This window comes from Saccopteryx leptura, chromosome 4 (assembly GCF_036850995.1).
Source record: "Saccopteryx leptura isolate mSacLep1 chromosome 4, mSacLep1_pri_phased_curated, whole genome shotgun sequence".
NCBI classification, from domain to species: domain Eukaryota; kingdom Metazoa; phylum Chordata; class Mammalia; order Chiroptera; family Emballonuridae; genus Saccopteryx; species Saccopteryx leptura.
The window spans coordinates 179,985,852-180,001,172 of NC_089506.1; the positions used below are offsets into that span (position 1 = coordinate 179,985,852).

Here is a 15,321-nt window from a genome sequence, read left to right on the forward strand (position 1 = left end):
GATTTGTCCCTCCCATCAGTCCATCCTTCCTCCCATTTCCTTGGGCAAAGTTTTTGACCTATGTATATTTTACTATAGAATTTTACGTAAGTAGAATAATACAGAATGTAGTCTAACTCCATCAGCATAATAATTTTAAAATTCATTCATAATGTAGTGTGTAACATTCCTTTTTATTTTGAGCGGTGGTCCAGTGAGTGTGTATGTGTGTGTGTGTGTGTGTGTGTGTGTGTGTGTGTGTGTGTATCTGGCTCTCTGCATATATATCATAGTTTATTCTTTTGTCGGTTGAATGGAAATTGAGTTGTTTTTTGGGGAGTGTGCTATTAGAAATGAATCTTCTTTGAATACTCATGAATATGAATATGAGTATCTCATATGGATATGTGTATTCGTTTCTTTATTGATCTAGGAGGGAAAAGTCTAGATCATATGGCTGATGGATGTAAAAAAAGAAACTGTCAAACTTCTAAAGTGAGTGTACCATTTTACATTCCCACAAATGATGCTTGAAAGTTCTAGTTGGTCTTTATCTTCACCAGTACTTGGTATAATCAGACTTAAATTTTAATTACTCTAACAGACGTGTAATATCATATTGTGGTTTTAATTTGCACTTCCCTGATGATGATGTTGGGCATATTTTCATGTGTTTGTTACCTACATAACATTTTAAGTGAGGTATCTGTTCAGATCTTTTGCCCGTGTTTTTATTGGGTTGTTTACTTACTGAGCTTGGAGAGTTCCTTATGTATTATACATAAAAGTCCTTTATAAAACATGTTACTTGCAAAATTGTTCTCGCTTCTCTTTTTACTTTCCTAACTGTATTTTGAAAAGTAGAAGTTTTAATATTTATTCACTCCAATTTATCAATGTATTTTTATAGCAGTTCTGCTTTTGTTCTGAAATCCCAAAAATCTCTGCCTAACCACAGGTCACAAAATATTCATTCTATGTTATCTACAGTTTTATAGCGTTAAGTCTTACTTTTATGTGTATGATCCACTTTAAGTTGCTTTTGTATTTCTTATGCAATATGGGTCAAAGTTACTCTTTTCCATATCGATATCCAATTGTTTTAGCACAATTTTTAAAAAGACTACATATTCACCACTGAATTGTCTTTGAAATTCCTTTGAAAATCAGTTGTTTATATATGTGCAGGTCTACTTCTCAATTCTATTCTGATTGTTAAGCATCTTTATGTTTAGTTGTAATCTAGAAATGTATGACTAAAAATTTTGAAAGTGAAAAATAGCAGTCATCAGGTATGTTAGATAAGGAAAAGTTTACTTTTGAGATAATTTTATTTTTTCAAAAACAGTGGGGGTTATGGATTGAATTGCATCCTGCCAAAATCCATATATTGTAGCTCTATCCCTCAAGGTGATGGTATTTGGAGATGAAGCCTTCAGGGAAGTAACTGAGGTGAAATGAGATCATAAGTGTGGAACCTTAACCAATAAGATTAGTATCCTCATAAGAAGAGGAAGAGACAGTAGAGAAGTATCTTTCCAGGGACACACATGGAAAGGCCACATGAGGACACAGCAAGAAGTCTGTCTCTACAAGCCAGAAAGAGAATTCTCATCAGAAACAACCCTGATGATAGTGGACTTCCTAGCCTCCAGAACTGTTAGAAAATTAATTTCTGTGGTTTATTTTTTTACTTTTTTTTTTAAATTTCTGTTGTTTAAGACACCCAGTCTGGTATTTGGTTATGACAGCCTGAGTAGACAAATACAGTGAAATTTGAGTAATTCTTGACAAACTTGAATTTGAAAAACTTGAATCCCCATTAGACATTCTTTAGATCCTTACTTCTATTGATTGGACCACTGCAATAAAGAGGAAAAAAGTCTCGCATTAGTTGTTTTAATGATAATAGTTTTGTTGTTTCATATAGCTTTTAACTCATCCATGTCAGCCCTTCAGGAATAAAGGGGGAGGTGGTCTAATGTGTTGCTCTCTAGAAAAACTTGTAACCTGATTTATACAAATACATTATTATTACTAGCATTTAGGTTTCTGAGAGCTTATCATGTAAAGGAATAGACAGGACACAAGAAATTTCAAATTAGATTGTTGTAAATAATATAAGAATAAGCAGTTGATGAGAAAAATTAACTCCTGTTGGGGTCTATGGGAAGGATTTTTAAAAAGGATAGATGAAATTTGACATAGTCTTGTAAAGTAATGCTTGAGAAAGCACATCTGGCAGGGGGAGCATCATAGGCAAAGGGAAGAGCTTGGGCTAAGAAAAGGTAGAAAACAAATGAGCCTGAGGAGACTGTAGTTGTCAGAAATAGGAGGTGTTAGAGAACAAGAGGTGTGGTCAGGAGAAAACACTTCAGCCTTGAAGAGATACAAACAAACTTCATATTAAGAATACATTTTCTGAAGCATAATAAAATTATATCAACACCTTTCTCCCAAGTATGAAAACACATTTTCCATAATGCTTTACATTTATTTTTTAATTTCCTCCATATTTTTGTATAGAGTGTCTACCACCCACCTGGTGTGAAGTAGCCACTACACTCTAGGAGTTCAGCTTTAATGAGGGGAAGCTGAAAGATAAGGAGACAATTACAATTTAGTGTATGGTTTATTAATGACAAAAACTACCTTTATATAATTTCATCAGTGAATCTGAGTTTTGTGAGTGCAGTGAGACAATGCAACACATGTTAAGGGCTTAGTCTCAGGTTATGTGGGGTCCTGCCTCCCACTTCCTCCCATTTGGGTTCCCAGGCTTCCCATATCCCTGTCTCTGCCCGGCCACTGCTGCAATCTTGCTCCAGCATATGCACTCCTCCCCGAGTCCTGGGGTAGGGGTCCTAGGCACCTGTCCAGGTGTGCACTTGTCCCACCAGAATTCCTGTGATTGAGGGAGCACCAGATTAAATACCAAACAAAAAACATAGGACAGGTCAATAGCACGGAAGAAACTTTTTCCTACTTTTTGAATGAGGAATTCTGCATTTTCATTCTGCACTGGGCTCCATAGATTACAACCAGACCTCAGCAACTCTGGGGAAGACACTCGGCTCTTATAAATCAGTTTCCATATCTATAAAATAAGAATAATGGTTAATATGAATTTCTGTGGCTATTTTAACAATAGTTCATACAAAGCATTGGCCCAGCATTTGATTCAATGTTAACGCTCAGTACTACAGGTGTTAAGTATTAATCATTATATTATCTAATTCAGACTCACTCCCTCATGTCTTCTTTGCCCAAAGGCTAATAGTTTAAATATTCCTTCCTATAGGCGGTAGCAAATATGCATCCTGGTTTTCCTTTAAATGGTCATCATCTAATTAAACTTTCTTACAGTGTGCTGGAAAATATGTTCATGCCCGAGATATAACGTGAGAGTGAAACAAAAAGTTGTATCTAATAAGGCATGCTGTTCGAGGCACAGGAATCTACACACACGCTCTAGATCAGTGGTTCCCAACCCCCGGGCTGCGGACCGGTACTGGTCTGTGTGCCGTTTGGTACTGGTCCGCAGAGAAAGAATAAATAACTTACATTATTTCCGTTTTATTTATATTTAAGTCTGAACGATGTTTTATTTTTAAAAAATGACCAGATTCTCTCTGTTACATCCATCTAAGACTCACTCTTGATGCTTGTCTCGGTCACGTGATACATTTATTCATCCCACCCTAAAGGCCAGTCGTGAAAATATTTTCTGACATTAAACCAGTCCGTGGCCCAAAAAAGGTTGGGGACCATTGCTCTAGATCAGTAGTAGTCAACCTGGTCCCTACTGCCCACTAGTGGGCGTTCCAGCTTTCATGGTGGGTGATAGTGGAGCAACCAAAGTATAAATAAAAAGATACATTTAACTATTTTAATTTGTTTTATAAAGATTTATTCTGCCAAACAGTGAAAATCTGACATAAAGTACTTAGTAAGTAATTATTATTATATGCTTTAACTTGCTGTAACTCTGCTTTATAAATTTTATAAAGTAAAGTTACTTCCCTACTTTATAAATCAGCATTACTGTGGAACCGGTGGGTGGTTAGAAAATTTTTACTACTAACAGAGATACAAAAGTGGGTGGTAGGTATAAAAAGGTTCACTACCCCTGCTCTAGATAAAACTTTGAGGCGCCTGACCAGGCGGTGGCGCAGTAGAGCGTCGAACTGGGACGCAAAGGACTGAGGTTCAAGACCCCGAAGTCACCAGCTTGAGCGCGGGATCATCTGGTTTGAGCAAAGCTCACCAGCTTGGACCCAAGGTCACTGGCATGAGCAAGGGGTTACTCGGTCTGCTGTAGCCCCATAGTCAAGGCACATATGAGAGCTCACTCAATGAAAGCTAAAGTGTCGCAACAGAAAACTGATGATTGATGCTTCTCATCTCTCTTTGTTCCTGTCTGTCTGTCCCTATCTCTGTTAAAAAAAAAACAAAAAACTTTGAGGCAAAAACTAGTGGGTCAAGTGATGCTTTTTCATAAAAACTCTCTCATCTTCACTGGGACGTAAAAATCAAGGTCCTTACAAGGCGGGTCCAGTTTACAAGTGAATACAATAAATTCAGCTACCTGAAAACCTCATGCATGGCTACAAACATCGCTGGGCTCCCACTGGGCAACTTGCTCACTCTTGGTTTCCATAGAAACGCACAATTCCCCTATGAAGCATTCTGCTCTGGAAGTTATTCTCTTACAGTTTCGTTCTTCCCTTCAGAGTCCGTGTCCCTTTTGTTCTTGCATTGGTTAATTAAACGACTGATGAGTTTTGGGCTAAGGAGGCCGCCGTTGAGGGGGCGTGGCGACGCAGACGCCGTACGGCAGATACTGTTCACGTGCCGTCCGCGGCGGATTGTCTTCCTGGGTCTACTATGGCATCGCCAGGGATTCTGAACCTCAATAACGAGGTGAGCACCGAAGTCTGGGAGCGTGTGGGGCGGGCCTTTAGGGCATTCTGAAGGGCGCTTCTGCGTCTTTCTGAAGGGCGCGTGGCCTGGCCGGGGTAGGGATAGAGAGTGCGGTGGGAGGAGCTTCTTGGTGGGCCCAGGTGGTTTTTCTGTAACTTGGAGTAGGGCAGCGGTTACTCCCCTCCGCGGTTTCTAGGTACCTTAAGCAAGAGACCTGTCCCTGGCCGTCAGGATGACTTAGTATCTGGGGGACTTTGAGGAGATCATTTGATCTCTATACTCAGTGTCCTCGTCTATATAACGAAACTCGCGGTAATATAGTGCCTACCTTGCAAGATTGTGAGAATTAAGTTACCTGAATTAGCTAAAGTGTTTGCACAGAGCATAACAATTAATAAACTCAGCACACATTACCTGCCTTATGTATCATCTCCTAAAAATTTGCTGATTACGACTGAGAGCAGATCTTTTTTGGAGATGTGCATCAGTACCTCATTTCTTCCAGCTACTACCCCGTTTCTTTGCTTCAATTTACAAGTAAAACTTTAAGAGTTGTTGATACTTGCTTCCCCCAGTTCCCCTTCTTTCCTTCTCTTAAATCAGTCTCAAACATTTGCCCTCATCACCTCCACCATAACATGCTGATGTCACCAGGTTGTCATTTCTGCCACTATTCTTTTTCTAGTTTCTGATTCTATTCAAGGGGGTCATAAGTCATATCAATGCTAAAATTAGGTTGGAAAAGCAAGAATCAAATGATCCCACAGCTACAGCAAAGGAAGTTCCTTTTCTTCTTTAAGGGATATATGTGTCTGCTATAAGCAACTCACTGTACATGTTACATATTTGTGTAAGGCATACTTTATATATATTTTCAAGCAATCGGTACTCAGGTAGGAAAGGTAAACAACACTCACCGATGATATAGAGTAATGCCCAGAAAAACTAGTGCAGATAAGTTTCCAAAGACGGTAGAACGAAGTGAGTACAGTATTTGTTCTGTTCTTTGTATTAGAGGCTCTTATGCAGAGATTTCAGTCAGTGATTCATTGAAGGGGGAGAGGGCATTACAGGCAGATGGACCACTATAAGCAGGGAAGGGCTGGTAATAGGAGAACACTTGAATGATATAGGCGGGGTAAATAACTCTCCATTGATGAAAACCTGTGGGATAAATGAAGTAAGAAATTGAACTGAAATATATTACTTCCTTGCTGTCAGGTTAACAAGTCTGGATTTCACTTGGCAGTGGAGTACAGGGTTTATTGGAGAGGGAAATTCTAAAGGTGTTCAGTATATATTCGTAAACATAGGTTAAGCTTGTGCTAATTCCACAAAATACTTGGTGGGCTTTTTTTTTTGCATTAGGTTACAGGTGGGGTGTAAAAGGCCTTAATTGGAGTGATGTCCTTGGGAGTTCACTGGAAATACTAGTGAGTTCCTGTTCAATTTTGAAATTATTCTGAGAGTAATAGTGACTTATATCACTCCTCACTAAGGCTCTTTCTTTTTCCACATTGCTAATTTCCAGGCCTCTTCAAAATAGTTGAAATTTGACCTTTAGGAAGTCTTCAGTAATTCACCTAAGTCCAGGCTAAGTGTTCTCTATGCGACCAGAGTGCTTTCTATACGTTTGCCCGTTTCTCTCTTTTTGTGTGTATGTCTATCAGGTACAACATACATGCTCTAAAAATATTTGCTGGGAGACTAAATGAACTTACCAAATTAGGAAGTTTACATGACCCATCCTACAGTAAATCTTATATGTTCTAACACGAAAGAAGAGATGATAGAAGGTATGATAATTTTAAATTAATGGAAGAAAAACTACAAAGAGAAAAACAAATATAGATTTGTCCACATAAAATTTGAAATAAATGCCAAAGAGAAAAAAAAGACAAAACCAATTAGGAAAAAACTTCAAACTTAAATGGCTAATGTCATTACTGTAAAATACCATACTTCCTCATGTGTAAGACATACCTTTTTTCGAAAAATTTGGGGTCTAAAAACTGGGTGCGTCCTATACAGTGGTTGTAGATTTTTTTACTTGCATTTCCTGCTTTTTCGCTCTTGTTTTTGTACTCATTGTTGAAGACAGTGATTCATCATCAGACACAGATGAGGACAAGCTAATGAATGGGATTTTTTACAGTGATGAGGAGTTGTATCAATTTTATGATGAATAAAACTTGAGTTCAGTAACTTTATGTAATACATTTTTATTTCAAATTTCGTGCCCCGAATTAAGGTGCCTCTTTTACATGGGGAAATACAGTAGCTCATGGAAATTAAGTGAAACCATCTTATAGAAAATTGGTAAAAAATAAATTAACTTCTTCAAGAAAGAAATATATCTAAAAAAGAGTTCAAATTCGCTGTTATCTTTCACATTTTCTTATTACTTTTTCATCCCCAGCCCTATCCTAGTTCAAGTTGTATCTCCCACAAACGCTATGTATTCGCGTCCCAGTTACTTGACTGTGATTCTTCTTTCTCTCCAATCTCATCTCCATAGTTCAGCTGGGGTGCTCACTTCAAAACCTAAATCTAATCATGTGACTTTCTTGCCTAGTGCCCTCACACCCCCAGCTATGTTTCTGTATTCAAGTCCATTTGCCCTTGATCCACTGTTCCCGCACAGCACTTGGCAGATCCTTTGCACATGCTGTTCCTTTAACTCGGGTCCCCAAACTTTTTACACAGGGGGCCAGTTCACTGTCCCTCAGACCGTTGGAGGGCCGGACTATAAAAAAAACTATGAACAAATCCCTATGCACACTGCACATATCTTATTTTAAAGTAAAAAAACAAAATGGGAACGAATACAATATTTAAAATAGAGAACAAGTAAATTTAAATCAACAAACTGACCAGTACTTCAATGGGAACTATGCTCCTCTCACTGACCACCAATGAAAGAGGTGCCCCTTCCGGGTGTGCGGCGGGGGGCCGGATAAATGGCCTCAGGGGGCCGCAGTTTGGGGACCCCTGCTTTAACTGTTTCCCTCTTGGTCCATTTCATACTTGTCACTTTCTCAGGGAAGGCATTCTTGACTTTCATTTACCCCTTTTATAAGCTCTTGTAAGACAATTCACTTCTTTTTAGCGCTTGTAATAGTTGCTTACTGTCTGTGAATGTGTGAGAGATTTCTTATTCCTTCCATTTAAACATAAGTTTTTGTTCATTATCATATCCTCAGTACCTATCTGTTGAATGAATAATTTGAGGCATCATTTTTATGATCCTTAATAAATTAACTCTCCTTAATTGAGACCCAGGAATGTGTTTCAGGGATACTATACTTGCCTGAAATTATGTGTAACTTGTTGTTTGCATGTCTGTTTCTGGGGGAAAGAGTCTTTAGATGTTCATCAGATTCCCAAACATCTATAAATCTCGGGTATTATTTTTGGATATTGGCACTCATATCTGTGATATATTTGATTGGATTACTTGTATTGTAATTTTTTATAGTTTTCTTAGAGTTTTTACATTGTATTTACTATATTTTCCCATGTATAAGATGCACTTTTTTTTGACAATTTTGGGTTCTAAAAACTGGGTGCATCTTATACAGTGGTTGTAGTTATTTTTACTTTCATTTACCGCTTTTTCGTGCTTGTTGTTTTTTTTTTTTTTTTTCAAATTCCGGGCCCCAAAATTAAGGTGCATCTTACACATGGGGAGCATCTTATACATGGGGAAATATAATTACACAAAATGCCTTTTGTGAAAATAAAAGCCTGCCTCCAAGAGACACCTATTATGCTTTCAATGTCTTGACCTTTAATAATTCCATTCTTCTTAAAAAAATTTCCAAGGATAAATTTAGGCTGACGTTTTATAGAATACTTCTTAACTCTAGGTCCTTAAAATATGTTTATTCTTACTCTGGCCAGTTGCTCAGTGGATAGAATGTTTGGCAGGTGTGCAGACATCCCGGGTTCGATCCCCACTCAGGGCACACATGAGAAATGACCATCGTCTGATCTTCCCCTCCCTTTCCCCTTCCTCTTCCCCTTCTCATAGCCAGTGGCTTGATTGGCCTGAGCATCAGCCTCAGGAGCTGAGGGATACCTCGGTTGATTTGAGCATTACCCAGATAGGATTGCGGGTGTGTGGGGGGGTGGATCCCCTGTCGAAGCGCATGCGGGAGTCTGTCTCTGTATCTCCCCTCCTCTCAAAAAATAAAAAATAAAAATAATTTGTTTATTCTCCTGAAGTAATGTGAAAATTTACCTTTTTTTAAAAAAAATAAACTCACTTTTTTTTTCATTTTATGATTATTTAATACATGGTTTGTCTTCACCAGTACTTTATGTGGACTTTGAAGGGAGGATATTTAACTGACTTATTATAGCAACTTTCCTAACCCCTGGCATAGTATCTTGTCTACAGTTAGTAACGGGTAAATACTTGTACAGATGAAAGTATTGATAACTAACTCAACTTGAGGTTAATATTCAAAGGAGGGGGGAAAATCTTCTACATGTAGACTTTTTTCCCTCCCTTTTCAATAGAGCTAGAGAAAGGATACACAATTGAAAACAATAATGCTGTTGTACTATTGGTGAGTAATGAATTTGCAAAACTAGAACTCAGTTTGTTCCACTCAGCTGTTTCTTTATGTAGCAGTGATATGTAATAACAGAATTAGGAGATGAAATAATCTGATTGGGTACTTGGATTCGATACAAGGGCTTTTATATAAAACTAATGTTATGTTTTTCTTGACAGCAGATTACCAACAAGCCCTTTAGAAAGTTATTTTCCATTTTCTGTAAGATAGTAAATGTAGAAGCTAATGTGCCAGAGAACATAATGATTTGCCTCCACATATTGTAACAGATAAGAATGTCAGAAATTATGTTTGTATTTTGAAGTTGCAAAGCTCTTAATTTATAATTGTGTAGTACTTTTTAATAATTTCTACTGAAGTGGTAAATCAGGATCCACCCATAGGAAGAGAACCATTTTCTGTTTTTTTAAACTGTTCTGGGAAGTTTTGCTAGGTGGCAGCATATTCTCAATAATAATTAACTTGTAAATAATTACCAAGCACTCTAGAATTTTTAAAGTGTTGCTCATCAGAAATAAAAAGAACTGTATTGAAGTGATAATGGCCAAATAAAAAGCCCTCTGTATGAAACAATAATTTTGTTAATTATCAAATAGTTCAAATATATGGAAATGATCTAATAAATGTCCTTGTAATCTATTTCCTATATTGAGCAAATGTCAGTAGTTTGCCATATTAGAATGCTTAATTTCACTCACTATATATTCAAAATCAGAAATAATTGATTTTAGTGTTATTTTCTCATCCATAGTTTTCATACTTTTAATAACCTTCATACCTATCCTTATACCTAGTGTTGGATATTTTTAAACTTTGTATGTGGTATTGGGCACATATCACTCTAGGAGTTTTTTCACCATTTTTAAGTTTTACCCATGATAATACATGCAGATCTATTGCATTGGTTTAAAATATTACTGTGTATACTTTATATAAAATTTATCTATTATGCAACATTTTGTAAGACTGCTGCAATGAATAGTCTTGTGCATAACCTTTTGCTATTGTTGGGGGTATGTCTTCTACCTAGATTCCTAGAAGTAGGATTTTTTTAGGTATTGCCAAAGTTTCCTCTGGAAGGAGTTTATCAATTTGCATTCCTACCAGCAGTGTGTGAAAGTGACTTTTTCCTCACAGCCTCACCAATAGAATGTGTTGTCATAGTTTTTTGTTACTGCCAATCTGATAGATGAGTAATGAATAACCAGGAGTTTTAATGTATTATGAGAAACACAGAATGTACTCAGATTTTTCCTAGCACAGCAAGCTCCCCGAGAACAATACTAGCTCTTGTAGTAATTGTTTTCTACTGAACATGGGTTTTTGTTACAGGTTAATTCAAATGAATGGCAAAGTCGGTGCATTACCAAGAGAAACTGGGTAGTTAACTGGCTAGCAGATAGTCAACTAAGAGTCAATTTACCCATCCCCCACCCAAATTTCCAGTTGTAAAATATAGTCACATAGTCAATAATATTGTTATAACTATCTATGTATGTGTCTGCTGAGTACTGGACTTAATTGGAGTGATCACTTCATAAGGTTTATAAATCTCTAATCACTATGTTGTACACTTGAAACTAATAATATTGTATGTCACATGTAAATGGAAAATAAATTAATTTTTTTAAATGGCACTATTGAGCCCTGCCCAGTTAGCTCAGTTGGTTAAAAATGTCATCCAAAACAAGGTCACAGGTTTGATCCCCAATCAGGGCACACATGAGAAGCAGCCAATGAGTGCACAACTGAGTGGAACAACAAATGAATATTTCCCTTTACCCTCCTGTCTCTTTCCCTTCCTTTTTCTGTCTCTCTGAAAACAACAAAGAAATTAAGCCCTGGCGGGATGGCTCGGTTGTTTGGAGCGTTGCCCTGTTGCACTGGAGGTTGCTGATTGGATTCCCCAGTCAGGGCACATACAGGAGCAGTTCTATATTCCTTTCTCTCTCCCTATCTCTCTCTCAAAAAAAAAAAAAAAAAAAAAAAAAAAAAGGCAGTATTATAATTAAACACACCTATTTCAAACTTTTATATGAAAACATTTAAATGCAGAAATAATTCATCCCGTGCCTGTGGGCTGAGTGGTAGAGTATCAACCCGGCATGTAGAAGTCCTGGGTTTGATTCCTGGTCACAGCACACAGGAGAAGCAACCATCTGCTTCTCTTCCTCTCCCCCTTCTCTCTCTCTCTCTCTCTTCCCTTCCTGCAGCCATAGCTCAGTTGGTTCCGGCTGCTGAGGAAGGCTCTGTAGAGCCTCCACCTCAGGTGCTAAAAATAGCTCAGTTGCTAGCATAGGCCCCAGATGGGGTCGCTGAATGGATCCCGGTCCCTGCGCATGGGGGAGTCTATCTCCCCTCCTCTTACTTAAATAATCATAAAAAATAATGATCAATTCAAGTAGTATTTACTTTGTGTTCCAGTGTTTGTTCTCAGCTTTGTAGAACAGAAACTTCCTAACATTGTCATTGCAGAAGTATAGCTCATTCTCTCAAAAGAAATTTACATTAAACATAAGCTTATAGGAGGCGATATTAAGGGAAAAAAAACATTTATTCAGAAATATATCTAACATAGCAGTAATGCTGTCATTGTAAAATATATTTTTTCCTATCTCTAATTTACATCAGCTGCTTGGAATATAGAACCACAGAACAGGTTTTAATTGCATGACTCATCGTTGGGCTATGCTACATCTATCCCTGTAATTGAGGTATTCCAGTACAATTTGGAATCTCCTTGAACTGGACACTGCCAGCTTTTGTTTTTGTGGTTCCCTTTCCTGTGTTTATGTTGTTTCTTCCTCATATGCTTACATAGTTTTTTCCCAAGTGGGTATATATTAGCTTTCCACTTTATTTTAGGTCAGATTTTCGTACAGTCTATTGAAGGAGAGATCCATGTTCCGTTACTATGTTCAGATTTCACAGGTTAACTGAAGGTATTATCTGTATCGACAGGTTTTAGGTGACACCTCACGTTCAGCACATGTGTGTGTTTGTGGGGGTGTGTTTTCACTCCTGCTCTTGGAGATTATAATAGAAAGTGCATTCGGTTGCTGCTTGGAAGCACTTAGGCTAGGCTTCTCAGTGTTGTGGTCAAGACCTCCTGCTTTGTCCTTCAGTTTCTGTCATCAGACTCTTTTCCTTCTACTTTTCTTTCACTTTGTTTTTTTGTCTGTCACTACATTTCGTTTTCATTATTATGTCTCTTTGCTCATATTTCTATCCTTATTTCCCTCCCAAACAATATCATATTCTTATTGCATTTCTAACAATGATAGTTTTATTTGCTTTTGGTTGGAGAATTCACCAAAGTGTGTATTGCCTGGCTTTCTGATGGTATTAGTTGTTTTAGTCCTGTTTGTTGACTTCTGGCTTATCTGTCAACCAGCTTCATAATTTGTGGGTGACAAATGATTTTTCTTAACTAAACGGCTATTGGTAGCTGTTTATCAGTTTTGCAAAAGTAAATTTAAACACTTGAAGAAAGCTAAGTGCTTGGGGTGAGCAGCTGTGAGAAAAATAAAAGTATAATTCAATTTTTACATAAAATGAATATACTTATTTTTTAACATATTAAACATCAAATTTTCCTACTGCCTGTACACAAATACTGAGAAAGTTAGTAACCTAGAAAAGCATTCTTTGACATTGACATCAAACTGAGTACATGAAGCATTCCCTTTGCTTTTAGATTCCCTTATGCAGTAATGATAAACATAGTACTTCTTAAATTGGAATTTTAAAATTGGAGTCTGGCTTTCCCATGATTGGAATGTAACCGAGGACCAACTCTGCCCACTGCTTATTAGTTAAGTTTGGTTAACAGTGGTTAGTAAATGATATATAATCTCATGCACCTGCAGGGTACAGCAATTAGAAACATTTTTAAATATATTTTAATGCAAAATTTATCTCATTATTAATTTATTTTATGAATGACTTAACTTTCAAGCAACATATCATTAAACTTCTTTTATGTTTATAAAATGTCACAATTCTTTTTTCCCCCCACTGAAATGTAGTCTAAGTGGCTTTTCATTTATACAAGTATGATTTTTTTTCTAAATAGATGTGATTTTGGAACAGATGCGAAAGGAATGAACATACCTAGTTGAAAATAAACCTGATTACTCTGCATTGTTACTGTATTTGTTTGATTTGTCGGACATTTAAGGAACAGTATGATGACCAGAATATATATACCAGTACATTTATTTAGGAAAAAAGATCCATTTAGTAAATTACATTTTCTTCATTTTTGCTACTTCGTGGTGTTCCACATCTTATACTTCAGCCGAATACTTGTTAGAAATTGACAATCTCAGGTCCTACCCCAGACCTACAGGATTGGATCTGCTTTCTAACAATCCCAGGTAATTTAGTACACATTAGTTTTCAGAAGCACAACTCCGAGTCACTGATTGTATTGTAATGAATGTAGGATTGTGCTTTGGTCTCAGTGTTTGTGTCACCTCAGCATTCATACTTGAAACCTAATCCCCAAGGTGATGGTATTAGGAGGAGGGGGTCTTTCGGATGTGAGTAGATCATGAGGGTAAAGCTCTCACGAGTGGGATTATTGCCCTTATGAAAGAATGAAAGGACCCCGAGGGGCTCCCTTGTCCATTGCACCATGGAGGACATGGCAGACCCAGTTTGTGGACCAGGAAGAGGCTCTCACCAAACACTAATTCCGCTGGAGCCTTAATCTTGGACTTCCAGCCTTCGGAAATGTGAGAAAAAGATGTCTATTTTTTATAAGCCAGAAGTAAATTAATTTTTAAATAAGTGTGGATGAACAAGTGAGTATTGCTGCCTTTCTCATCATTTATTTAACAAATATTTATTGAACACATTTAACTGTATATCATCCGCTAAATAGATGTTAAGACACAGTGTTGAATAGAGCAAGACACTTGACTTTCATTGAATTTATGACTTATTGGGAGAAAGAGACATTACATATAATCCTACTAAAATATAATCCTACTAAAATTAAAGTATTAAACATAAAATAATGTTCATGGTAAATTCTGTAAGCACTCTAAATGCCTATAATTGCCTATAATTGAATTTTCACACCTCAGGGAGGCCAAAAAAGACTTGACTGAGAAATGACAATTGGGCCAAAATCAGAAGGGTAAATGTTAATAAGCTAACATGGGAAGAAGGGGCATCCCTACCAGGGGAAACAGCAGGTGTAAAGACTTGGTGATAGATGTGAACATAGTAAGGACAAAAGACTGGAAAAGGGCCCATGTGGCCAATCTAAGAACAATTGGAATCCACTGGAGAGAGTTAAAGGTGTGACATGACACCTGTATATTAAAAATGTATCCTGCTCTCTACGCTTCTCTGACTCTGTTTTGCTTGTCAGTTCATTTTGTCCATTAGATTCCACATATGAGTGACATTATATAGAACTTGTCTTTCTCTGACTGGCTTATTTTGCTTAGCATAATACTGTCCAGGTCCATCCATGCTCTCATAAAGGGTAAGATTTCCTTCATTTTTATCACCACATAGTATTCCATTGTGTAAATATACCATAGCTTTTTTATCCATTCATGTAGTATTGATGAACACTTGGGCTGTTTCCACATCCTGGTTATTGTAAATAATACTGCAATCATTTCAGTAAAAAGGATAAAATTGTATTCTAACTTAGTTACGGATAACAGAAGAGGGGCAAGGAGGATTTAGATAAACCAGTTGTTACCAGTAACTCAACCAAGAGAGCTAGGACATTAAGATAGAAAAAAAAGGTGGTCCAACTTGAGAGATAATTAGGCAATAAAATTAGCAGGACTTGGTAATAGATTTATTGTGA

The 15,321-nt window shown here is 37.2% G+C and overlaps 1 protein-coding gene and 1 long non-coding RNA gene across 4 annotated transcripts in view; one reads left to right on the forward strand and one right to left on the reverse strand.

Moving 5' to 3' along the window:
• Positions 1 to 254: 254 nt before the first annotated feature.
• Positions 255 to 4,730, reverse strand: LOC136402455 (uncharacterized). 2 transcript variants are annotated; one of them, XR_010750971.1, is made up of 4 exons: positions 4,568 to 4,730; positions 2,966 to 3,076; positions 2,522 to 2,573; positions 255 to 1,841 (listed from the first exon to the last, which is right to left on the reverse strand). It is a non-coding gene; the product is annotated as an uncharacterized lncRNA (long non-coding RNA). The 2 variants fall into 2 exon arrangements; XR_010750972.1 differs by lacking the exons at positions 255 to 1,841; positions 2,522 to 2,573 and adding an exon at positions 2,618 to 2,884.
• Positions 4,731 to 4,820: 90 nt separating this feature from the next.
• SRFBP1 (serum response factor binding protein 1) overlaps positions 4,821 to 15,321 on the forward strand; it is a 91,203-nt gene continuing 80,702 nt past the window's right edge. For both annotated transcript variants that reach the window (XM_066382086.1, XM_066382087.1), the window contains exon 1: positions 4,821 to 4,902. In XM_066382086.1, coding sequence (XP_066238183.1) covers positions 4,867 to 4,902 — 36 coding nt within the window. In that variant the 5' untranslated portion in view covers positions 4,821 to 4,866. The remainder of the gene's footprint in view (positions 4,903 to 15,321) is intronic.